Below are 26,376 nucleotides of genomic sequence, written 5' to 3'. Positions count from 1 at the left end.
AGACCACCCAAAGCAGGTTAAAAAGACAATGATTACCCCCCCCACCCCCACCATTGTAACCCAACCCCCCAACCCATTTCCCAGCCTGCTATTAGCAACCGTATTTACTCTCCCAGCAGCACCAGGCAAACCACTGGCTTGAGCTCTGCAATATTTGTCAGTAAATCATTTTACACAATTCCTTGTGTGGCAGTTTTAGCAAGACAGAAATAAAAGATCACTAGATCACTAGTCTGCCATCAGTGCAAACAGACATTACCGTCATCCCCAGAGTGCCCAAGGCCTTCTGTCTCATTGCCATGGCCATACGCTTCTTCTCTGCACGTGTCTCCTTCCGGGCAGCATCAATCTTCTTATTCACCTCTGGATGTTCCCTTAGCGCCTCCAGAAGATTCTCCGCTAACGTCCCGATCCCTTCATCACTAGACACCTGCTCCAGTTTGTGCAGGTTGGTAATGGAGTCTGTACCTATTAGCACCTAACAGGGATTGAAACACAGCACTTTGTTCAGAAAAAAGGTGCACATGACAGTAACTGTTCCCTCTAATCCCACCCACAACAGCTGAGCAGAAGCACCGATCTGGAACAATTTTTGCCAAGTGTCTTACTTTCTTCTTTGATGATGCTCTTAGACTATGGACCCTGGACCCCAAAACTGCGTACGAGACTGGGGCAATTTGCCTCTACGCTGGCCATTACTAAGAGGTCAGATGCGGATGTTGGATAAAGAGCATTCTTAAAACAACAATCAGGCCCTGAGAAGCCTGAATCAGTACTGTATAGTTCACAGTCCTAAATTCAAACTATAGAAATAACTGCTTAGCTACAGCCACAAAAAGCAGCGTAACAAGCCAGCCATGTCCTACTTGGCTTTCAGGACAGTGTGCTGGTTTTGACTGGGATGGAGTTAATTTTCTTCATAGCAGCTGGTATGGGGCTACATTTTGGGGTTGTGCTGGAAACAGTGGTGGTAATACAGGGATGTTTCCATTACTGCTGAGCAGTGCTGACACACAGTCAAGGCATTTTCTGCTCCTCACCCCACCCCGCCCGCGAGCAGGCTGGGGGGGGCACAAGAAGTTGGGAGGGGACACAGCCGGGAGAGCTGACCCCAGGTGACCGAAGGGATATCCCACACCGTATGGCGTTGTGCTCAGCACATAAAGCTGGGGGAAGAAGAAGGAAGGGGGGGACGTTCGGAGCGATGGCGTTTGTCTTCCCAAGTCACCGTCACGTATGATGGAGCCCTGCTGTCCTGGAGATGGCTGAACACCTGCCTGCCCATGGGAAGCAGTGAATGGATTCCTTGTTTTGTTTTGCTTTGCTTTGCTTGCGCACGCGGCTTTTGCTTTCCCTATTAAACTGTCTTTATCTCAACCCACGAGTTTTCTCACTTTCACCCTTCCGATTCTCTCCCCCATCCTGCTGCGAGGGGAGTGAGTGAGCGGCTGGGTGGTGCCAGCTGGGGTTAAACCACGACAGACAGTCTCCTTACCTGCGTAGCAGGGTGCTGTGTGGCAAGTCCACGGAGCAGGCGCAGGATAAAAGGAAGTGCAGGTCGAGATAAGAATTTCTTCCATATGTCTGCGTCCAAACTGCACAGAAAACAAGAGGCAGCAGCTGAAGGGCAGTCACCCGTTGCGAAAAGGCACTTGGTGGTCAGCCAGCAGCACAGCTTGCAGAGCGCAGGCTGCAGGCAAGACAAGCACCCTTCCCCCTGTGTCCCTCCTCCATTAATTAATGAAGTGACATTCACACTCCCACTTCCATGTTGTGCACGCTAATAGCCATAGTGTCAACTCTTAGCCTTCTGATTTATGTTCACGAGCTGGCCATCAATAGCAAAAGCTCTGTTACAGTGCAATAGGTAAGGAACAGGCAGGAAACAAAGCATTGTGATATCCAAGAAATCAGCTTGGATGGGTATCAAATGGGAAGATTACAGGCTTTTTAGCCCATCCCTATAGTAGCACTGTCTCACCAGACCCTCTGCATCACAGCTGTACCACGTCTAAATGCTTCTGAATGTGGACTTGTTAACGGCTTTCTTGGAAGATTGTTGTGGTGATGAAATGAGAGAAGGGTGTTCAGGATTATCACATACACTAAGTAGTGACTCTTACTTCTTTGCACTGGGAATGTGCTTTTTCATGTAGTCAAGTGCGTTCTGCGTAATTCCCTTCTGAAGGATGAGATCTTTCAGCTGATGGCCGTTGCTGTTGTTCTTTATTCCCGCTGCTATTTTACAGAAGCAGTCTAGGAAAACTTTATCATCTCCGCTGTGCTCCTCATCATACCTGAACGAAGAGAAGAAATAGTAACTTGGAGACTCTCCGAAAATCTCTGCCTGTGATTCTCGTTACATTAGCGCTGAATGCACGTACCTACTCCAGCTCAGAGACTCAGAAAAGCTACTCAGACCCTTGTCACCTCAGAATATACTCTAAAGGTCTGTTTCTCGACAGACTCACATATTTCTTTTAAAAATGGCTTAGAAGTGAAATAGGAAATTAAGCTTATGCACCAGGAAACTCTAAAGCTTTGCATTACACTGAAGAAAGCATCAATGAGAAAAAAAAAAGGTATAGACTTGTCAGTACAACTGATTTCACGTGCTTTTAGTTGAAATATGACAACATACTTATCAAAGTTACAGTAGGGCTTGAATCGATCAACCAGAATCTGCATTTTCTCCATCTCCCCGAAGGACAGGTAAGGGATGATGCGTAATAGTCCTTGCAAGACGCTGAGATTAGAACGGACAAAAGTGCTGTTAATCTGATCAAGCAACATCACCAGCTGATCTTTGTCACCAGTTAGGAGGAGGTTACCCTGCAAAGGAAGAAGAGCACGATTTACGTTCAGGAATAGATCTACAACCTTCAAGAAAACCCTCACTCTAGTAGCTGGTAGACTACTCCAGCCTTGAAGGATTCGAAGGCTAGACCCTGATAAAGATAGCCTGATGAAGAACAAAACCCAGCCTCATTCCCAAATGTCTTGTGAAATGGCTGTATCAACTCTTCTAGCTGACACCTGACTTCTTCCACCTACTATTAAAGCATTTTCCAGTCAAAAAGGTCTAATAATTCCAACCCAAAGGATGTCAGATTCCTACACATCAATAGTTTCAAAAGATGAGCAAGAAACTCTTCCCATTCTCAGTCTAGTTGAGATACAGTTTTTATCCTCAATTAGCTGGAAAATCAATCATGTTTTCAACACGTACGAAAACACTCAGAAAAACAAGGCAGAGCTGTGTCTTTTCTTGTCTCTCACTGGCCTGTGGCCCAAAACAGCAAGGAAGAGATCCAAGCAGTGCCTAGTAACTCCCACCCCGACTGTGCAAGAATCATCCTAAAGAAGCCTCGCAGTGCTTTTGGTTCAGAGCACTCCTCTTGCCCTACCTCCAAGGCCTGCTAAGACATGCCAGCAAGCGTAACAAGGGTTAGTCTCCCATTTAGCACTCCTCTACAGCTTCTGAAGCTCAGCATCACTGTATTAAGATATTTGCAAGCCTTGAATCCCAGTCAACATTTCCATTCATGCACTGAGCCCCAGGCACTCACCTTGTCCTCGCTCAGAGGTTCTGCGTTGGATTCATCCAGTATGATCTCCATTATACTAAGCACTTGTTCTGCCACAGCTGCTCCTCCGCTGTCCTTACTTTCCTGCTCAGCCACCAGAGCCTGGAGAAGATGGCAGCACTTATTGTAACACCACCAGTAACTGACCCACACACTTCCACTCACTAACAGATAAGGAGTGGCTAATAGATAATTTGCAGTGCCAGTCCAGCAATATTTAATATCTCTTGTCGTTGTCATAAGGCAGCATGACAGTCAGAGGTAGTTTAAATTCATTGCAGTCCATGGAAAACACTTTATGAAAGTCCAGGTGGCCTTACCAAGTTAAGAGTTCCCAGCATGACATTTAAAGTGTTCATCTCCGGCTTGACCAACTGCTGACGATTTATTTTCACCTTCACACAGTAACTAAACAGTTTTAACAGCACCTAAAAAATACAGAGAATGCATTCTCTACAGTACCTTCAAAATGAGTAGGAGGATTTTGCTGAAACTAAAAGCACCCAATAATACAGCTAGTTTCCAGACTTCTGGGGTAAAGTACAAGCCAGATTTTTAGACCAATATTAACACCTTAGGACAGCTTTGGTTTTCAAGTAAGGCCAAGGTAGAAGACAATCACTCTAGCAAGAGAGGATTTAGTCTTACCAGCTCCTCAGCTTCTACACACTTCAAAGTCTTTGTGAAGAATTGTTAACCAAGAGGAACAGAAGAAGGAAAGAAGCAATTTCTCAGGCTTTCATGAATTAGTGAATTGAAACCTCTGCTCCAACACTTAAACTGCAACACAAGGCGGACAACTAAACTTCACTAACATTTGTGGCATTTTCCAGCACATAACTCCTGACACTAAAGAACACTTAGGGAAGTGATCGTGCCCCTGTACTCGGCACTGGTGAGGCCGCACCTCGAATACTGTGTTCAGTTTTGGGTCCCTCACTACAAGAAGGACATTGAGGTGCTGGAGCGTGTCCAGAGAAGGGCAACGAAGCTGGTGAGGGGTCTGGAGAACAAGTCTTATGAGGAGCGGCTGAGGGAACTGGGGTTGTTTAGCCTGGAGAAGAGGAGGCTCAGGGGAGACCTCATCGCTCTCTACAACTACCTGAAAGGAGGTTGTAGCGAGGTGGGGGTTGGTCTCTTCTCCCAAGTGACAAGCGATAGGATGAGAGGAAATGGTGCCAGGGAAGATTTAGATTGTACGTGAGGAAAAATGTCTTTACTGAAAGAGTGGTTAAACATTGGACCAGGCTGCCCAGGGAAGTGGTGGAGTCACCATCCCTGGAGGTATTTAAAAGACGTGTAGATGAGGCGCTTAGGGACATGGTTTAGTGGGCATGGGAGTGTTGGGTTGACGGTTGGACTCGATGATCTTAGAGGTCTCTTCCAACCTTAATCATTCTATGATTCTAACAGAAGCTGAGACTCACAGTTAAGAGGTGCCGGCCTTGTTTGAAGTCCTTGATTCCAGTCAGTCTGTTGAGCATGCACTCCAAGCCTCCACACTGGGCCATGACACCTGCCATCTTGTAAACTTCTTCCTCATCCTCCTCTTCATCTACAGGACAGACACAGATTGTGAAGAGAGGAAGCAGCCACAATATGGCAAGCTCGTGCAGGAGCAAAACAGTGAAGCAAAACAGAGAGTACAGTAGGACACATTTACCAGCAGTTCAAATCACTTCAACTGTATCGAACTTGAAAATAATTATGAGCAGGAATATGAAGAAGGGCCAGGCAGAACGGTCCTGTGCCATGCAAGTGTTCATGTTTAAAGTATAGACTTAAAGCATTGTTAAAATCCTCCTCCACTCTAGGCGAAGCAGGTAAATGTAGCAAAAGCAATGTCAATCAACTTTAAGCTCACTGCTGTAAGGATAACAATGTCATTGCTTTGCAGTGAACCTCAGATTTCAAATCTAATCCCAGCTTTCAGGACACAAGTGCATTACCAGTAGTGGAGTCAAGAGACTCGATGAATTCCTCAGTTGCATCTCCTAGTAACCCTCGCATGCGGTAAATGATCCTCATCGGCTCCCCCTGCAAGACGGGAAACCATTATATTAACTACACCTCTGTGGACACTTACATACAAGTCCGGTTCTCATTACAGTTTGTAACAGACACTCCAGCCTCAGTTCTCCTTTGTGCTGTTTTAACTGCAGATGGTAACACAGAGAAATCTTTCACTCCCTCGTCCTCCCCTTACTGAGATGAATTAAAAACAACAGTAAAGCCACCACCTGCAAAGACGTCACTAACTCATCTATTGGTCTGTCCACTTTTTCCTAGCATTGCCACTTAGATGGACAGGCTGGTAATAAACAGTCTCTTCCTCCTCATGTCTTCTCCAACAGTTTCCTTTAGCACCAGTGAAAGATCTAGCCAAGCAAAACATGTTCATCCACAGAGAAACGCCTGCTTTCCACGGCAACCTTTCCCTCCAAGGGAAAGCACAGCATACCTGGGAAATACAGGGATCAGGCACAGCCCAGTAAATGAAGCAGGAGAGGCTAATTGGATGAGTGCTTTCAAATAGATAAAATCTGCAGCGGTGGAAAATAGAAGAGGAGGAGTAAAAGGCAATTTAATGAGCTTTCAGTAAGACAGTATATTACTAAAATACAGCCAAACCCACTGAAGCACAAGCTGTGCTTTTACCCTGGGAAAGGGCTAGTTTTCCAGATGCATTTCCAGCTGGAAATAGTGACAGCACATCACTAAACTTTCCGTTTTAATCCATAGGTCTGAATAAAAAGCAGAAAAGAAAAATCCCAGATTTGGGAGCAGGAGACCTTGCGAGAGAAAACCTGTCAGAGAGCACACTAAGCCTAATGTGGAATAAGCAGTGCTTAATGTCACAGCAAATACATAAGCACAGGGAAAGCCCTGGGGGGAAGATCTGCTCAAAGGCCATGCTAGAGACCAGCAATTAACACCACAGGGGCCCTGGTAAAATGGCAGATGAACAAAAAAAGCCAGTGAGAGACAAGGGAAACAAAAAGGGGCCTGAGGTTGCGTTCTTGTGCGCCTGTCTATTTCCTAGGGAACGTGAGCTGCAGCTCCAGAAGCGCTTTGTGGAGGTGCACACAAAGGAAGACAGATGAAAGCTGTTCATCGACAGTAATGCTGAGCAAACTCTGCCTTTCACCATCAGCACTGCATCCTGGGAGAGCCGCACGTCGGCTACAGCTCGGCATCTCATGGGAACGGCACCTCATCGCTCCGAGCGGGCAGGCAGGGGCAGCGCATGCGATGATCTCCCTCAGTAACTTAGTTAGAGTTCAAATTAGACTTCACAGATTAAGACCAGCACCACACTTCCCTATCCAAGTTGGTACCTTGCTAAAAAATTATCACTGTCACCTAGCTTTGGGCTTGATTTTGCAGTACAGAAGGCTTTTTTACTTAAAGCTTGATGAGAACCATTCCCCGTATCATAATTCACTGAAAACAGGCATTTTGTTTGTATTCTTCCCCACAAGCACAGCAAACAAATGGTTTCAGGAAACCGAGGTTTCAGTCAAAGGTGACTGCAGCCCAAGGGTAAATGAGGAATGAACAAGAAATGTTGGGCAAATCAGTCGTCTTTTATGATCTCAAGCGCTACTAGCAGTGCCTCTAAAGAACATATTCGTAATGGGCAAGATTTAGTCTGATGGGTTCCTTCTCAGTGGGAGTTTATTTTAGTGGCTACAAGAAAAGGAAGAGGTTGTTCTGGACCACATCCATCCCCGGAACAAGCTTACTGTGACATGGTGGACTAGTCTCTTAAGACTGCTGGGTCCATTTTTTCATCTGAAAAACAGGCAATACCCACTATTAAGAGAGCAAACTGGGAGGATGAAATCTGTCAAGTTCTTGAGATCCCTACATGAAAAGCACAAGAGCAGAAGTGCAAAGTAATATGGAGAAATGTTGGATGCTCTCTCTGCATAAATAACGTGGGTTCATCTCTGAAGCGCAGATTGATGGAGCAATCTGGTGTCCCTGTCTGTACACACGCATTAAACTCTCACGTGCTGATGGAGTGTGAAATGCGCTTTGAAAGGCGGTGACACAAAGTTCAGCTATTTCCCCAAAGGAATATAAGAAAGTTTGTTACTCAGGAAGACAGTTCACATATCTGATATGCTACACAGCTAAGTTCCATACACTCACCGGGGTCAGCATTATGTGCTTTTAAATCACTTATGTTGCAGAACTGAGTAATGATCTATCCTAAAAGAGCACAAAAAGGTGCTGACCAATTATACCCAAGAAATTATATGCCAGAAAATAAATCCTGAGTCATGTGATTTTTATTTTTTCCCCCCATTTTTTTGTTAATATCAAGGACAGGTGCTTTGTGCTGTTAACGTATATAAAGATAACACATACCTCATTAGTGGGACACCACACCTTCTTGTAGACCTCAGCCACAGGCAGATCCAAACTGATGATCTTATTGTTCACCAAAAGCTGAAAGGGAGAAAATGAAAAGTCAAGAACAAGCTCACATTGCATCACCGTTCTAGCAATCATCAGCTGCCTAGAAATGGCGTCCCCACGTGCAAGAAATCCACGCTTATGCGTTCTCACCTCCATTCCACTGTCATCCTCCAGCAGAGCTACCAGGTCACAGTCCTGACAGATCTTGTTCTTGATGTCCCTCATGAGTGGCCCAATGCCAGGCTCATTACTGCTGTAGGGATTTCCTGGCATTCTGCCCTGTAAGAAGTCCTCCTGCTGGGGATCTTTCTCCAGAGTTACAAAGAACTCGGTCACTTCATTCTCTTCCTAAAGAACAGCAGCAGAGACAGGGTGAATAAGTTTTCCCCTAACCACGCTGCCATTCCTGCATTTTTATGGCAGCAAGTGACAGAATGTCCCTAAACCTTCCGTCCTTTTGTCACTGGTGCATCCTGCTGTACATTGCCACACATGTGGCATGTAGAGAATGTCTAGTATCATTTAGTAAGCAAATTCCTCAGCATGAAACAATACTACTGGTTCTGCTTTTTTGCACAGAGCATGCCACAGCAGGGAACCTGAATACTAAAACCCCCAAATGGGATACCGTATTACTACAGTTCTACACTGGCTAATATTAAACCATTACTGTAGACACTATTGGTTTTTTGCCAAAATGCAAGCAACTGTATCTATTTAAGAAGTCTAATTTTATAAGCGATGCTACAGCCATCTCTATACTTACAGGATAGATAATACTGCACAGTCTCTCAAAGATGAAGACTGGAGTCCTGTAGTCATCAAGGCTGTAACGTTTTGCAGTCTCTATACACACTGCCATAAACGCTTTGGTTTCAGATTCTGTGCCTGCCAAGAAACAAAAGTATTAAAAAACACAGGAGCCAATTTTACAGGTTCCATACACAATAAACCCGTCAGCAGTAAGCATCATACTTTGGTGCCCTCTTCTTTTGCATATCCACTAATTAAAAGATGAAAAGCTATTTATTGGTATGTTTACTAGGAAAACCCTTTGCATGCTTGGGCTGCAGCAAAGCAATCCCATAAAAAGGAGGAGGTTTAAAATTCCTGGAACATAAGAGACGACTCCAGGAATGTTATTTACCTTTTCTGTGCCAAAAGGAAATATTGGAAGGTCCAAGCCATAAAAAAAACTTTCACTACAGTAGTCTTTTAGAAAGAAGTTCTTTGTGTGGCTGTAACTATCTGCTTTTTCATCTTGGCTGACCCAGACTCTGGACTTACGGAACCGAGAGGCTTTTACCTGTTGTCATATCTTCCAGCATCTCCAGCAGCATGTCCTGGGTTTCATCGATCAGCTTTGTTCTCTGTACCACTAACTTCCTCAAACACAAGTAACCATTCAGGACTGTACCCACCAGGCGGCTTTTGAAGTGCCGTTTGATGGACTCCACCTCCACGAAGGAAGAGAGAAGACCTATAAAGCAATGAAATATTCAGGAGAGTGGGAGAGGGAGTTTGATTTGTTAGCTCTAAATTTCATGTGGCCAGCAAATAGGGCACAATATCATGAAAGCGGCACAATGAAACGGCTTGTTACAACTCCCATTGTCAGTCTGTGGTTTAAAGCTCACTTCTAGGAACTGAATGGTTGGAGGCAAAACCCCTGGCCTGCAAGAGCTGCCTTATAATTTATACCATATGGGACCGTGGTGAGGGAATGAGGAAAGGGTATAAGGAGCTTTCTAAGTGCTTGATACAAAATTCTGCACTTTTTGACATTTTTCTGTCACAAGATAGTTCAAAAGCAGATGACTGCTCCCCTTCCAATATTTAAGCTAGCTCTGATGATACGACAGCAAGTGCGGTACGTGACTTCTCAGCTATATCACCAAATTGGTCACTCCCATAACAAAAGTAAAGAACCAGCAAACACTTGGATTCTTTCCCACGACATATTTATCAACATGCTTTTTCTTGCAAGAAGCCAGGCTTTATGAATTAGTCCACTAATTTCTGAGGATACAAAAAAGAATGACCTAGCAGCTAATGATGTACTTCCATTTCCAACAAGTTTTTGAAAAAAGCATGCCCTAGAAGATTCAAAAAAGAAAAGCTACCATAGAATAAATAGGTAGGAAACAACAGGTAGGAATAAATCAGCAGCGTTTACAATGGTCCCAGGAATTATATTATACAATAAATGTAATTAAGAAATGGAGAAGAAAAGTGATATGACGACGTTTGCTCACGATACATTACCACAGTTCAGGTAACTAAAAACTAAAACTGACCACAAAAAAAATATGGAAAAATCTATTTAGGTATTAAGTGTTAAATCGATGACAAAAACCCAATGCTGACAATTGTAAAACACTGAATCACATCTCTCTGAAATTCTGCTACATGCTGTTACAGAACAAAGATCACTCCATCTCTAATCCTACTACAAGACTTGTGTCGATGCCATCAAATACCTGTGAGACTTTTCAAGGCATATCCCTGCTGCAAATCAGTGCTGAGTGTTGCTTCCTCCAAGGCAAGTAAACGAGCTATTTCCTGAAAATAATTAACAAGCCCATTAGAACAAGAAACTGCAATGCCAATAATGACTAGCTGGTGAGTGTCTAACAGGGTGCAAAGGAACACAGCAAAGAAACAGAGCCAGCCGCAGAGAAACCAGAACTGCAACACAGCAGTGGGGCAGGAAGGGGGAGAGGAGAGAAAAACTACCCCAAACATCCTCTGCATTTTCTCCCTATACCTCCCTATTACCACTGCTTTGCTCTAGTGACCCTCCACAATGGACAAAGGCCACCATTAATACGGAGAGTGCCATCTGCCTCTTTGGAATTTCTCCGGGATCACCACAGCAAACTCCCAAGACCTAACACTCTGAAAACTGCAACTTAAACGTGGTGCTTCTCCAACAGGCTGTAATTCATGCTCAAGGAATGATAGCACAACTAATCCCCCCTTGTCATTAAGGGCTTTCGGAGTCCAGTCTGGCAGCTAAGACAGCTTCCAACTTGGACCTGGTGCCAAGACAGTGTAGCAATATTTATACCCCTTAGCATAGCTGCCCCCAGAGCAGTTAATTAATGTGTACCAGCCAGTTTGTGCTGAGGAATGCTACAGCTGGGGCTAAAACCACTGTAAGCTCTTTCTGTTCAGAGATGACAGCGCAGAAGTGTGAACTTCATAAACCTGCCAAGGGTCAGCAACAGGGCACTGAACGAAGAGATGAAGATTTCAAACCAAAAAAGCCAAACTGACAGGTCAGGGACAAGCTTTCTGTCACTACCTAGTTCCTCCATACAAGTCCATCCCTTAGTGATGAGGCTGCCAATATAGGGCAGAACCCCCCTGGCTGCCAGGTAGACCTTCCAGTGGGCCGGTTTGATGAGTTTCTGATACAGTGCCAGGTACTCGGCGGCACACTCGCCAGCAACGCTCAGCTCATCCAGGTAGCTAGCAAAGAGAAACACAAGCTGACAACCACTTCACAGTAACAAGAGGTATTCACAGCTTAAGGACACCATGGAAAGAAAGAAAAAGCCTCCAGAAATCTATCCTCCCTGTTGCCCTCCTAGCTAACAGCACAACTGATACTCATTACTCAGTGGCTAAAGTGGTATTTTGCCCCAAAAAAGAGTTCCCCAACTGTGCTACTAGTGTCAGTTGGGGTAAGTTATGTCACAGGAGTTCACCCTATTATTTCGCTGTCTAAGAGGCAGGGGAAATGTTGTCCCACAGCTGAACATCATCTGCTTACTTCTGGAAAAAGCACAGGACTGCAATAGCTTATTGCCAGACAACAATAACAACAAAAAAAGTCTTCATAAAACTGTACCATCCCAGCTAATTAAGGTTTAGAATCCAACCCAAAAAGACCTGTGAATGAGAGGTGTACAAGGCAAAAAGGCGAGAAAAGTTGGAAGAAGGGAGAGTGTCTCATGGGAATTAAAGAAAAATAATCCTGAAGCTGTCAAATACCTTGTCAGGAGATCAAGGACCTGCTGTCTGCGGCTGGGGATGGTAGCTAGAGCTTCCACAATAGTACACGCAGCCTGCCTTGCAGCTTGAGTGGCAGGAGTAAACAGCACCTAAGGCAAGAACATTAAAAGATGGTGCACATCATTTGATGTGCACAGACACACTAGTGATATCTTAGAAAAAGGCACAGCATACATTAGGACAGTTTGGTGACCTGGTCGCAGCACTCTTGTTCTTCCAAACACTTGATTCTGTGAGAATGCCTACTGTGCTCGCCACCAAAATGTTTAAACAATGCACTGTGTAGGCGACATACTAATCCACATACACAAGAAGAAAAACTTTTGCCCAGGACCTATGAAAATTCAGCAGTCAAACTGCAGCTAAGGAGACAGGTAGGAGCACTGTGGCAATTAAAGGTTCAGAGTTGAAGAATATGCAGACTACTGGATAAATGTTTAGATGTAGTATTTTTAAGGGAACAAAGCTGCAAACCTGACTTGGAATTAGATACAGTTACAGTCTCCCCAAATATCACCGCTCATATCATCTGCCAAGCGCATAAAATGCGGCAAACTACCAATAATCTCTGACTGTTAACTCTGCCCAGTGAGTCCCACTGGAGTTTTCACCCACGTTTACCTGTCGCAGCCAATTGTTGTGTCCCAGCTTGAGATCCAGAGGACAAGTTCTCTTCCCACGGCGACTCATGAACTGCTTCCATTTCCAGACATATTTTTCTGACAAGTAGAGCTGGTGAAGCTCAGCTTTGCTGGGAGATTTCCCATTGGCATCTATACCTGCAATATTGAACACAGCTCAAGAGAACTGTCAGCAGCTATTAAATGCAAACTGCCATTGTATTTTTTTCTTCATAGTGGAATACTCCAAACTCCAGCTGAGAAGCTGAGTAGCTTCTCATTTCTTTCTGCTGCCATTTGCACTTCTGTGTGGAGCTACATTCACTTCCACGCCAGTTGCAATTCCCATAGCCTCTTAGGGAATTTAATCAGCTTTTCAGTTGGCTGGTATCATTTTAAATAACCAACAAGTTTCATTTTCTACATTCCCCTGATTATCTTCAGGCACAGTGCATTTTCTGCTCAAGGTTCGAGCAACACAGCCTAGAAAAGTCAGTACTACAATCTCTAAGGACTACACAGCTAAGTGTGAAGATGGTATCGGATGTCACAGGACAGAAGCCAACAGAACTCTACAGAAGTACATTCCTTATTAAACCTGGAGGGACATACACGTTCCTTCACAAAATTGCACAAAATTAAAAGCACAGAACTACCTCTGGCAGGGAGGCACTTCTTCCAAGCTTCATATGATGCTTTCGGGTCCCTCTTTAGCCACAGCTGAGCTTGCGCATGGATTTCATTGCTGTAAGGCTTCACAGTGGTGAGAGCATCCACAGGCACGTCCTAATAAACAAAAAAGCTCTATGATTCTTCAGAAAGCCACAGCCTGTTCCTGTAAGAGTAACTCCTGTAGGTGGATGCTCCATGAATAGGTAAATGCAGCTCTTGGACAACAGCAGAGTATACAGTTTCTGTTAATGATGAACTATGAGAGATGCCTCATTCCCGTTACTACTGAAATATCAGTAAACCCATCTTTGACATCCATCTGTGATTATCAGATAGCTAGATCAAAGCAGAAACATACCTTCTCCCTTGCAAATGTTATCCTAAATTACAATCAAGGAGCAGCCAATCAATATCATTTCTATTAGAATCGTAGTTCTGTATTTAAAAAAATCTGAGTCAAAGGTACTTGATTCCACAAAGCTGTTGAAAGCACCAATGGCTTGCCCAAAATAACCAAGCTGTAGCTTTGAAGTAGCTCTTTTCCCATGCCTCAAATCTCAGCGGGGAAAAAAAGCAAAGCCCCATTTTGAATAGCAGTGGCCAAAGCCACCAAAGAACTGTAAAGAATGGAAAGCAGTTACCTGTAATTTGCAGTCTGCAAAGACAAGAGTCACAGGACTTGCGCTTCCCTAGTAATCGTGACCAGGAAAAGCAAGCCCTGGCTTCCTCACAAAATTATTAATCACCGAGATCAGTATGCCAGACTTTAATCAGCAAATTTTCAGATGCTTTGCTCAGCATCTAAGGCAGTACCTTGTTTTTCTTGCTGGTTGGAGCAGGTGGCTTGATCAGCTTTTGAAGAATGCGCAGGCACATGAGGGTGATGTTTTCAACAACCACTGGAGTCTTAATGTTCACTGCCATCAGAAAGAGGCTGAGAGCTGAAAGACAGACATAAATTTTCATTCCACTGTAAGATCTGCAGATAGGACACCTCCACAGCTCTACGCAGCACATTAAAAGTGTTTAGAGTTAGGTAAGACCTCATATCCTCAAGCAAAACTATCACATTCTCATGCAGCCGTGGATGGAAAACAATTATTTTCTATTACAGCAAGAGAGTCTTGCCATCCTTCCCTTTACACATCCATCTTTCTATTTCTCAGCACTCTGGTTTCAAGAAACACACTACCCCAAGACAAAGCTATCTGGTGCTAACTCCATTTTAAACCCTAATCACAAGCTATCTGAGTTGGCATCAGTTCCCTTCCTTAAAAATCTTACTATAGTGCATGGACCTGGGCATAGCATTTTAAAACAAAGCTTTCACACTCGTCGTTTGAACTCACCACAACGTAGTCGGAGCTCCCAGCAGCTGTCTTCCTTTGAGATGGAATCTGTTAGCAGCAACATTTCATACTGGAGGCTGCTAGCCTGTAACACAGACACATGTTCAAAGGCTTAAGAAGTCTTGGTGACGCAGCAGTCCTTTTTGCCTTCTGATACTTAAAAAACACAGGTTCAAAACACATCGATCTAAGTAAATTTAATCCCATGCCCATTTGGGACGACTGGCAACCTATTTGAGAGAGCTGCAAGCAACTGCCTGAGGAAACTTAAGACATATACCTATTCACATAATTTTGTGCTTTAACGTTTATCTTAATTCCTATCAAGACACAAACACCTTCCGTATTGCGTATAGACCACGGTAATAGAGAAGATGCAATGATTAGAATACACCAGCAGTTGCAGAGGGGCAGAAAAAAGAAATAGGAAAACACTGGAGTCTCTCACCAAGTCTGGATTTGCCCAGTGTCCCTTCAGAGCTGCAGAAACCTTCCCAATGATTAAGTCATTCATTTGTTGTGTGGCCTCTGGATTGTCCCTGATTCCAGAAGGAAAAAAGAGAACACTGTTATGCTGTGCTCGTACTAAATACCAAAAGCTCCTGGAATTTCAGCTTCGTTGATAACAAACGTACAAGCAGTTACAGTCTACAGTTTGCTGATGCCTCCCCTATAAAGCTACTCCCTTCTGATCATGCATTTACAAGCATGCGGCTTTCCAGAGTTCACTGGAAGTCAGAGGGCTGCAAATGCTGCATCAGACCTAACCTGGTCAGAAGGCACATGAGCTGACGGACCTCCTCCCGCATAGTGGCTGCGCCCCGGCGCAAGTTGTAGTCAAAGAGCTCTCGGATAAGGCCCTGGGACACAAGGATATGCCTGATGGCAGAGTTGGTCGCCAAAGCCCGGAGCAACGTTATGCAGTGTTCAGTGACAGCTGAGGCACAGCCATAGCATTTAGTTGATGATGTGTGGCCACAGCCTAAAACAGACAAGGCACGATACTGGCTGGCAGTAAACGTGGGTTGGACAGTGGTTCGCGAGGACTTCGTTGCTGCCTCTCTCTGTTGGAGATCATATTCCAGGAGCTCCTTTCGAGAGGCAAACACTTTCTGGAAACACAGAAAAGGAGAAAGGAAAGTTGTGGAACTGTGAGGCAGCACATAACTGCTAATCCCATTCACAGGTTATTTTCACTGTATATTTTGTGGAGAAACATTTTTAACCAAGTATCTCAAAACTTGAAATCCTTCATGTCAATGGCAGACTTGGGAAATCCATTACAAATATCAGCCTAACTCCCAGTTATCTGCCCTGTTTAAAGGCTTGTTGTCTACATTACATGCAGTCTAACACTGGAAACGTGACAAATCCATAGTATTAACGGTAAACATAGCTTTCAGAAATGATTATTTTGTTACTTCCCTGAAAATATGCAGCTGATCACCTAGTGTTAATGATATCATTAAATGCAGAATGGCAACATCTTACTTTCTATTTCTGATATGCACTGTATCTGGTGACAGAAGAAAACACATGACCCAAATTCAAATCTAAGCGCATCATACCTGGATGATTTTGGAAAGTTCATCGAAAGAGTTCTTGCAGTCACCACAATACTCCTGGGCTAACTGGAGTATGTACCTATTCACACTAGCTGAGGTAGAACTTATCCCTCCACTACTACCAGATTCATCCTGGAACAGAGGGGAAAACAAAAAGGAATCATACATGGAGGCTACACACAAAAATAACAACTGCAGAACAGCATGGGAGGCAAGGGCCTTTAGTTGCTCTTGGCAGCATAAAGGCCAGTGTCCCACCAGCCTGGGGTTCTGTGCAAGATCCATCTGTCCCTTCTTACCTGTGGCTTTTCAGGAGCCGCCTCATTCACTTTACACAAAAGGTTTTCCAGCTGTGGTCGGTGTCCCATTAGCTGGTGATACACTCTGTCAGCCTTGTCTAGGAGAGTGTTGATATTTGTTACTGCCTAAGAGTAAAAAAGGAAAGGAAACTTGTATTTTATGTTCAGACGCAATTTTTAATTCTACAGAACTACAACCACCAACCTCCAAGTCTTCTGTCTCTTTTGCCTTTCTCTGGCAAAAAAGATAAATAAATGGTGATCCTGCACCCTGCTTCTGCCACGAGTACCACTCTCCTGACACTATACTCAGCACACTTAGCCTTTGGGACAGGCCACATACTGCAATGGGTTCTTTGCTCATTAGCAGCGTTCCTCAGATAGGATGGGAACACATACGGTACAACCTAAATTCACCCCCTTGTACAGCAAGCAAAGAGATGCAGTGCTAGATAGCTAGTTTATAAGTAAAGCACTGAATTATGTCTTTTGAAGAATTACTTATTGGTGGAGCAAGACAGTAAATAAGGAATGCATTAGTCAGTGAGAAGCCTTGACGGGAGTACTGCTTTTCATGTTACTCCCAAGCAGGATGGACCTCTGACGTCCCTACACTGTTGACATGGCTAAGAGATACAGCATTTCACTAATGAATCTGCTATTAGTCTCACCTTCTTTCGATCCTCTTCATTCTCTATGGGATCCACTGCACAGCAAGGCTTGGCATACAACATGAAGTCAAAGCGAGCGTATTTACAGAACCCACAGGCATTGCAAAGGAAGGGATCTTTCTCGTCATAATTAATGGATCTGAAAGGCAAGCCAGAAAGGTCAAAGAATGCAGTTGAGCTTTATCAAGGTAACTGAGGCAAGGAAGTAAGCTGTGAATGGACTCAGTACGTAAAAGAGAAGGACGGCCCTTAAAATGTCTAACCTACCAAACTGCCCTGGGGAAGCCACAAGTGAAATACATGAAGTACATGAGAATCAAAACCTACAAATCAGGCAACAAAAAAATCCTTACAGAAGCGGTGCCACATTCTGGCTGGAAAAAGCAGAAACAGATGTGAATTTGTTCCCAACAATTCTACTTTAACCACAGTAATTCCCAGTAGAACGTCAGACTAGGGCACTGTGCCCTTTACAAGAACACAGATAAAAAAACATTTTGTTTTGTACGGTCTAGGCTTTCAATAGCTTTCACTCTTCACCCAGTTGCAGTGGGACTAGCTACAGAATACTTATTATCCCATTGCAGACTAGAGTAGCATGACACAAAGTGATTTATAGCTCCCATAATTCAAGAAGGGATATGGAAACCTTTCAATATACCAGTTAATCAGCTGATCTACAGCAAGAATTTGCTAAACACCTTGAATCCCGTGAGGATCAGAGAGGAATATGGGACAACAATAAGGGGAGAAAAGATATCAGATAAGGAGACAAAACTAACAAAAGAGAAGTATTTATAATACTGTAGTGAAAGCTTGAATAGCACACAGTAAATTATGCCCTGAGCCCTGCTCTGAATGAGGAGAGTACAACAAAAGCTCTGAATAGACAAGCGAGCACTGTCCGTCCTGCACGCTAAGTCAGGGATCCTGTGGAGAAAACCCCCTGCAATCGTATAACTGAACTCCAGCCTCATGCCCTTGAACAGGCAAGCCAAAAATAACTTCCTCCTGGGAATTTTCTTTCTTAAATTTCTGAGGGCTTGATCTGAAACTTCTGCGTTCTTTCAGTATTGTCGTATCAGGTTTCTTTTGTTAGCCTATATTAACATTAAATCCCTGTAAGCCTGTTTTATACTTCTCAACTAATTTGATTGTGCGGTTGTATTAACCAGAATCATGTATTTAAATAGCAGGGTATTTTGTCGAACATCCAACACGGGCAACAGCACACGGGCTCCGTAAAACCCTGGCGCTGGCTCCGTGGGGAGGAACGAGGATGACGTACCTGCACTTGTGGCACTGGTACACGTTTTCACCGCAGTTCCCACACACCCCCGGGTTGGCTGGGACCGACGCACTACACCGGGGGCACTGCAGGGTCTCCGTGGAAGCCTGGTAATTCTCATAGAAATCTGCAAATTCAATCATCAGGTTCGAAGCCACAATGGGCAGCGGCAAATCAATCTTCACCTCCGTCTGGCCTGGGGTCAGCTGGACTTTTTTAGCTTTGTGCCAACGAGCCGGCCTGGGAAAAGGAAAGCAAGCAGCATGGTTTTTCAGTAGGGAAGTACCCTCCCTGCCCACATACAAAGAGAAGCCAAATGCAACCGTCTCAGCTCCAAATCTACTTTAAATGGGATGAATGGAGAGCAGTTCTAGGATTCGTTTCCTTAGCTTCTGTATTGACATGATATGTAGCCAGAAATACATTTTAAGCCTTTATCCTCTTCATAGAGAGAGACTGTTTAGGATTAAAGAGCTGTTGATGCCTCATGGAAAAACTTTAATTCTACAGACATTTTCTAGGGATTTTCACCTCCATTTTTTTATTAGTAAGAACATTTGCATGAAAACAGGATATTTATTTCTAAAGATCTCATCTGCTCCCACTGCTTATTCTCAACCTGAAGTCAGAATCCTCTCTTTGTGACATCATAATCCTCTCCACAGCAGCCACTTGTGATGTCACAGAGGATTAAGACCAAATAAGCAATAAGCAGCAGGCACAGATTAATCCCTAAGCCAAAGAGATCTGATTCTGGTGAGAACATCTCAAGAAGTAAGAAGGGAAAGCCTATAAGCAGAACTGGCTCCAGACTGAGCAATGTATTGAAAAGGAGCCATTTTTCGTAGGTAAAGCAGCAGCCGAGAGTTAGGCCATCCAACTTCTAATTTTAATTCTACTATATGGCTTCAAACAAGTAATGTTAATGCTTTCTGCATTTCTGGACATGCTGCAAGGTCCAAATCCCCTTCCGAGTCAAACTCTCCAGGAGGTGCTCTTGGTATTAATACTGGTTTCCACACAATTAAGTTAGGTGCTTAAAACTGAGCCTGTACAAAGTTTGCATACACAAATTTTACAGGCATATTTCAAGCTCTAGGTGAAATTTGGATCGTTTCTTCAACAATTTATTGTAGGAGATTCAGAACAATCCCACCCAACGTGGGCTGACAGTGATGAGTAACAGTCTAAGAAGGAACGTTAGCTAAAACAAGAAGCCAGGCACCTCAGTAGAAATTGTAATGTCGAATTCAGAGACTTGCACACAAAAACCATGGACGAACGTACTTGTTTTTCAGCTCCACTATGGCTTGCACCGTCCTGTTGTTGTAATAGAGGTTGATGGTTCGGACCATTTTGGTTCGTTTCAGGTCTCCTATCTTCACTGTCACTTTGCTGATGGTGTGGCTGCCGATTAGCTTCACCACTTGCTGGGTGGTAGTATACCGCGTGTCCACTTTAATGGAGGAAAGCTTAATGTACTGAGAAGACAAAAACAAGGACACGCTGCCTATATGATTACATCCCCAAAACCTCAGAAACACAGCAAGTCACGCTGCTGTAAATGCTTGGGATCCCTATAATCGGAAGGGGTTTAAGAATAGCAGTTACTTACACAGAAGGGCACCTCTGGATTGTTGCAGACAAGGCAAGGATCACTCTCCAGGTAATAGCCATCAAATTCCACCAGCCCAGACAACGTGCTGGAATGAGGGGAAGAACACTGACATATGTAATTTGGCATTCACTGTGTTTTAAACACAAGCCATTCAATCAGAATAGTTTTAGCTTACCTGTAGTCCCCAATCCCAGATTTAGTAACAGAAGCGTTACAATATAAAGCACATTGAAAACTATTGTTTTTCACTAGGCAGCTTTTTAGTATAATTATTAACTGCCAAGGTACGACTAAGAACACAACACTTAATTCTGCAAGTCTATATTCTTCACTTGTCCCTAATATTTTGTAACATTTACCGGAAACGAAAGCAAAAAAGCTAAAGCCAAACTACTGCTGATAGCACACAGAATGTCACGTTTTTCAGATGGGAGAAAGGAATCTGCTATTCTCCCAAGGCCAGTTGCAGCAAGCATGCAATCTCAGTAGGGGTCCTTCCTCCACCACGATTTTATTAGAAGAATTGTGTATTCCCCTGTGGATCACAGCTCATCTGCTGAAAAGCTCCTTTAGTGAAATGGATCCAAGTCAGAAGTAACTCACTTGTAAATGTTGGAGTTAGGGTGGTTGGTAAGAATGTGGTTTTGAGTCCGGAGGATCTCCACAGCCTTTTGGGAGTACTCCTTCAACTGAAATACAATTAGGAAAATACTGTCTTCTCAACATTTTTCTTTTATTGCTACAAAGACATAAAGATATCTCATCTTGTGGCATTCCAGGTCCCCCAGAAGATGCACGCACTATACCCACAGGAATTTATGTGGTTAAATCTTACCCAGGAATGTAATAGATCCTAAAATTAGACCTTTACCACAATAACAATGCTATTTGTCAGCCAAGATTCGTAAGGCATTCCCAGCTTTTTAAACATACACATGCAAGTATCAGTGCGTCTAAATTATTTGTTCTCAAGCCCACTGGTCCCCTAAGAAATCCTACCACTTCCTTTGTTCAAGAGTCATGGTTACAAAAGATTTCTAGGAACTGAAATATCAAAACCCTAAAAATTAGAGCTAGCAGATAAATATATTTTCCCACAAAGGCTTCCTGTGGGAAAGAAGTTTTCTTCTAAATAATTTAAAAAAAAAAAAAAAAAACAAAAAAAACCCAAAATAATAAAACAAAAAATCCACACTCCCCAATTTTTTAAGGGCCCTGCATTTTTCAGCATTCCGATTTTGGGAACAAAAAAAATTTCCACCAGAAGCTCTTTTGACAGAAAATCTGTCCCAGCTGTATCATAAACAAGCACTAACATAATTCATAGGAAGCAGCAGGACCTGGGACGCTGCATCTCCTTTTCAGAATGACACCGTACCTTTTTCTCAGTCTGCTGTGTTTTCAAAGAGAAGTATCCCAGAAGATCTACAAACTGGGCAGCCTTTCTTCCATAGGCTGGAAGTTCTGGCCAGATTGACCACATGAGATCCAACAGTAATTCTTGCTGAGACTTGTTAGAGTTCCTGTTGAATGGATTACATATCAATTAGGCTTGTAAGGATAGCTATATAGACTGCATAGCACACAATCTTATTCAAAAGGAAAATACATGCTACAGTTCACCAAACTTGGAAATTATTATCTTGCTATACATCAGAGTTCACAGAGTTAAATCTCATCTCTTCTTGCCGCCAGCAGTTTTCCTGCACTCTCTGAAATGAAAGCAGCTGTCTTGCAACAACTGAATAGAGTCCTGAAGGAGTTCAGCACCCTGAAGTGTGCCTTCCCCTACATAACTCCCACCTTTTAAACTGTATGAGTCTGCATCTGCCTCAGAAATTCACTCTCCCACAAGTACCTACTCCGGCAGCTATCAGGAGCCAGATTCTGCAGACAGAAATAAAATGCTTCTTGCAGATGATAACTCAAGTTACGAATCAGTAACGAATAAGTCACAACTTCTACCTCCAGCCCCAATAACCGCAAAATAGTGTGAGCAATTCAAGGGGATGCAATCACCTGCAAGCTTCAGCAACCTTCAGGACAGCGGCTCAAGCATTAACTCTTCCATAAGGACAGAGCTCTCTATAACTGAGCTGAGACTGGCTAAGAAAAGCCAGGTCAGAGTCTCCCTCCCAGCTCACCTGTAGATGTGGAGCGCGAGGCAGTGGGCCTGCCATCTCACTGAGGACGAGTTGGACTCCAGCAAGAAGCAACGCAGGAACTGAATGAGGGTCTCCTTATCAGCAAACTTGTTCAGCTGGTTCACCAGAGCTGTACACAGCTGATCTTCCTGACTGCCCGAACTCTCACCTAGGGGACACCGGGTGGCACAAGAAACACTTAATGAATGGAGTAGATGGCAGATGAATGGAGTATCTCACAGGCAGGCCAGTTTCCTATTTTATAGATCATAAGGTGAGGATAGTGGGGACAAATTACTGTGTTTCAGACAACAAGTTTAATGTTCCTTTCTTTTTCCAAAAATATAACCTAGTACTCCCAACTTAACACAGAAGAAAACTGCCGGAAAACCTGCCAGTAAGGACGTGAGAAATGTGCTACACATCCTGATAAAAAGAAAAGGATCAACCATGGGGCAGTGAAAAGACTCACAGAGAATCATCTGACAGAGAAAGCCAAAATGGTTCCTTGAAGAAAAGCCAAGAGAGAATTCATGCCCATGACTTTTATAGGAAAGCTTAATTACTTTCCCAGGACTTTGGGTATCCATTAAGCAGCAGCCCTGGCTCCAACATAGCTTACAAGTCAGACAGAGGAAACAAGTCTGAACATAATCATTGAAGAGCAGAGATAACTGGGTGTGCATCTCCAGTACTTGTTTTAATCCCCATGAGCATTTCAACCTCCTACAACCCAGGATAGCCAAGATAGGTGGAAGCTGCTTGGTCACTGGAACAGGCAATTTACATTAGGTAACTTAAAGCCCACTCCAGTTGATAAATACTCACAGTGTGTTTGGGATATACTCAGCGCTTAATTTCAGCCCCAACTTTTAGGGCATACTGCTTCATCTTTGCCCCCTCCAATCTACATACAATAAAACTGCTCTCCTAATTATTGCTGAAGTCTGCAAGTGTCCTTGCCGCGATCCATTACCCTTTCACAACAGTGGTATTTATCACAACGAGAAGCAAGCAGTTCTCTCTAAACAGAAGTAAGAAGGGCTGAGAGGAGCAGACTTCATCCCTAAAAACACCACAGAACAGGGCACAGCTACACCTCACCCTCTCGCTCCTTTTCCTTTTCTTCTTTCTTGCTCTTTTTAGTGGAGGATTTGCTCTGTGTTGCTGGCTGCCCAGAGCCTGATGCTGCAGGAGCAGAGGTGGAAGAGGTGCTTGATGATCCAGAGGATGAAGCCACAGACAGCACTTTACTGCCACACAGAGCACAAGACAGCAGCTGCAGGAGAACTGGCGACACTCCTTCATCTACCAGGAAGCTGACTTGAAGGAGGAAATAGAGAACCGCTGCAGAGAGAAGAAGAAAATCTTTGAAGTCTGAATTAAAAAAAAAGCAAGCAAAAAACCCCCAGCCCAAAACAAAAACCCTTTAATCATGACAAGGACCATCCCACAACCTCACAGAACCTTCCTGTCCCTACACTATAGAAGCATAACATCTGGGTACACCAAGGTGAAGTGTTTCATCCCAAATTACACACTGGAACAACAGCAGTGCAAGCAAGAGAACACAGATCTCCTATTCCCGTTCTTGTAAGTTATCCATTAGACCATATTGTGTTCTTTAGCTAAGGAACAGATGCAATTAGAGCACTGTGATAATTAGTACTGGAAACAGTTCAGTCTTACTCAAAACTCTCAGCTGTGTCCCCCCTTCTTCTTCTCTGCTGAGCTTCCCCATCTGAGAAGTCTTGATTCAAATCAAGACACGTAATGCATCCCCCTCTGCTCCCTCAACTACTCTCCAAGAAAGAACTCACAGTCATCTTTAATGCAGAATTTCTGCCAGTTTACTGTTCGCTGTGTGGCGATCTCTGCACAAGCCTTCAAATGTTCCATCTGAAAGGCACAATGCGACAGGATTAAACACCATGTCAGTATTTCTATTACTGACATCTTACATAAGTGCAACATACACTTTTTTCCTAGTACAGTGGCACACTTGTCCTTACCAAGCTGATCAACGTATCGTACTGCAGGGCAGAGCCTGAACTTGCTGTGACCACACTGGCACGGAGGAAAATGCCTTGCTCTTCTAGGAGCTTTTTGATTCCGCGAACATGAGAGTCCAAGGTGTGAAGGTCTCTGAGCTGGCGGTATTTGTCCTTTGATCCACAGATAAAGAGCAAAAGCTTGCGGACTTGGCGGCGCACGAATGGAGTCTGCTGGATCATCAGGTACTAGACAAAGAAAAGCCTACAACATCAGCACTGTGAACTCACCAGTAGGCAACCTGCGCCAACAGAAATATGATGTGTTTTCTTACCAAAAGAAAAGATATGGGAGATGCATTAATGAATCTGTCAGTTTTAAGGTACTGTAAAGTCATCCATAAAAGCAAGTCACAGGCAGAAGAAACTTTTTGGTTTGCCAAACCAAAAAGCAACACTGCAGCATCCTGAGCTGTGCAATTATGAAACCGCTTCTGAAAACCATTCTTTGTCATCTATGACCTCAAAGAAAAAGCTAGTCAAGCCTAATTAAGAAATCCTTCCCCAAACGTGCGCAAATATAAGACAACTTGTTATCTCAAGTAGGAAGCTATACAACCAAAGGAACTGAAAAGATATACTCCAAATATCTTACTGATTTCTTTTTTAAGGACTAAGTTAAGTACCAACAGCCAAGTGCGATGTTACATTGTACCATCTCAGAGAAAGTTTTTTTTTTGAGTTTTCTGGCAGCAAACATTGAGGTACAGAGAGCAATAGCAATCTTATTTTTCACATATGCTTTCCTATAGATTCCTGTTCAACAGGAATAAAACAAAGCTGAGAGCTCACCTTCTTTCAAGGGGGAGAAAAAAAATCAGAGACGGGTCTGAGATCAGTCCTACAAAAGTTCATCTCTCCCATGAAAGGTAACATTACCAGAAATTTTTGTTAAAACCGGTAGGTCTATCACATTCTCACTTACCTCAGACAAAAAGTAAAACCAGGAGTGATCAAAGATGGGAGGTGGGATGCGGGAATTTGTGTCTGCAATCTTCTTGATCTGATAGGGCAGCCGCAGTACCATCTCTGTCAGGAGCTGAGTGTAGGCCTCAAACACATCTGCAGCATGACCCTGAAAGCAAGAGCAATCGATCAGGCTCTGGCACTGATCACTCCCAGTGTGGTGTCATGACAAGCTACAGGGTACATTTATTGATTTTCTAAAAACACAAAGCTCTTCTGGATCTTTGCAGCCAGAAGAATGGCTCCCAGCTGATAAATAAAAATAAGCCGACAAACCTGCATGAGGACTTTAGCTAGACGGCAACTATTAGGATGCAGTAAGCTAGTCTGTAGTAATAAGGCATTTTAATACATGAGCTTTCAACTTAGGAGAAATTCTTACATTTAACTGGGCTTTTCTCACTGCACCTGTACATATGTCAAAGCCCTCCCCCCCGCCCCCAGCAGCATCTTAGCATAAAGGCACCAAGGTGGCTGAACAAGTCTAGGATTTAGTGTGGAAATCCCCATCAACTGCTAGGCTTCCTTGCCACAATAAGTAGTGGTGGTTCAGAAATTCTGCCTGCCAAGCAAAAGGAGTCACACGATGGAGTAGCTTCCCTTCAGGAAGATTAACACTTCAACCAGAAACAGTGACAGCAGCTCCACAGAACTGCCTGGTTTAGGAGTGCATCGATGGATGTAGTGAGCTGGGCTGCTCTGTCAGAGAACTCAGAGCAATCCTAGTTGTAACTACAGGCTAAGGGGACGGATTTTAATTGTACTACTAAGGGAAAACCACTTCTGCAAAGATGCTTTTACTTGCTTCTGTGCAGCAGCCTTTTAATGCAGGTCGTGTTAATGCTAACAGCATAGAGTAGGACTCACCTTCACGTACTGGCGGAGGAAAAAAGGGCTCATGTCAGGTGGAGAAGAAGTAGTGTGAGGTTTCAGGAGCTGGCTGGTGGCTACAGGCTCCTCATCATTCTGCTGGCTTTTCCAGTACTCCAGCAAAGACTTCAGCACGTGCAGACAGTAGTCAACAGCACCAGAGCTCAACAACGCAGCAGCAGTGGCACTGGAGATGAGGGAGGAAGACTGAAACGAAGAGGAGATGGA

General features: G+C 43.8%; 1 protein-coding gene across 1 annotated transcript in view; it reads right to left on the bottom strand.

Moving 5' to 3' along the window:
• UBR4 (ubiquitin protein ligase E3 component n-recognin 4) overlaps positions 1–26,376 on the bottom strand; it is a 77,511-nt gene that overhangs the window by 11,494 nt on the left and 39,641 nt on the right. Inside the window, exons 65-99 of the mRNA XM_009325313.1 lie at positions 26,146–26,355; positions 25,238–25,387; positions 24,274–24,501; positions 24,082–24,160; positions 23,366–23,608; positions 22,262–22,430; positions 21,496–21,640; positions 20,721–20,806; positions 20,115–20,202; positions 19,787–19,980; positions 18,500–18,739; positions 17,212–17,350; positions 16,541–16,666; positions 16,245–16,373; positions 15,445–15,788; positions 15,125–15,215; positions 14,677–14,761; positions 14,141–14,268; positions 13,312–13,441; positions 12,657–12,814; positions 12,015–12,124; positions 11,348–11,489; positions 10,496–10,577; positions 9,322–9,495; positions 8,782–8,903; positions 8,166–8,363; positions 7,965–8,045; positions 5,537–5,624; positions 5,015–5,142; positions 3,908–4,015; positions 3,570–3,689; positions 2,642–2,832; positions 2,124–2,297; positions 1,496–1,595; positions 260–478 (exon numbers count right to left, since the gene is read on the bottom strand). Coding sequence (XP_009323588.1) covers positions 260–478; positions 1,496–1,595; positions 2,124–2,297; positions 2,642–2,832; positions 3,570–3,689; positions 3,908–4,015; positions 5,015–5,142; positions 5,537–5,624; positions 7,965–8,045; positions 8,166–8,363; positions 8,782–8,903; positions 9,322–9,495; positions 10,496–10,577; positions 11,348–11,489; positions 12,015–12,124; positions 12,657–12,814; positions 13,312–13,441; positions 14,141–14,268; positions 14,677–14,761; positions 15,125–15,215; positions 15,445–15,788; positions 16,245–16,373; positions 16,541–16,666; positions 17,212–17,350; positions 18,500–18,739; positions 19,787–19,980; positions 20,115–20,202; positions 20,721–20,806; positions 21,496–21,640; positions 22,262–22,430; positions 23,366–23,608; positions 24,082–24,160; positions 24,274–24,501; positions 25,238–25,387; positions 26,146–26,355 — 5,199 coding nt within the window. The remainder of the gene's footprint in view (positions 1–259; positions 479–1,495; positions 1,596–2,123; positions 2,298–2,641; positions 2,833–3,569; positions 3,690–3,907; positions 4,016–5,014; positions 5,143–5,536; positions 5,625–7,964; positions 8,046–8,165; positions 8,364–8,781; positions 8,904–9,321; positions 9,496–10,495; positions 10,578–11,347; positions 11,490–12,014; positions 12,125–12,656; positions 12,815–13,311; positions 13,442–14,140; positions 14,269–14,676; positions 14,762–15,124; positions 15,216–15,444; positions 15,789–16,244; positions 16,374–16,540; positions 16,667–17,211; positions 17,351–18,499; positions 18,740–19,786; positions 19,981–20,114; positions 20,203–20,720; positions 20,807–21,495; positions 21,641–22,261; positions 22,431–23,365; positions 23,609–24,081; positions 24,161–24,273; positions 24,502–25,237; positions 25,388–26,145; positions 26,356–26,376) is intronic.

The sequence above is a fragment of the Pygoscelis adeliae genome, unplaced genomic scaffold, assembly GCF_000699105.1.
Source record: "Pygoscelis adeliae isolate BGI_AS28 unplaced genomic scaffold, ASM69910v1 Scaffold36, whole genome shotgun sequence".
Lineage (NCBI taxonomy): Eukaryota > Metazoa > Chordata > Aves > Sphenisciformes > Spheniscidae > Pygoscelis > Pygoscelis adeliae.
This window is presented reverse-complemented; position numbering and strand designations above follow the sequence as displayed.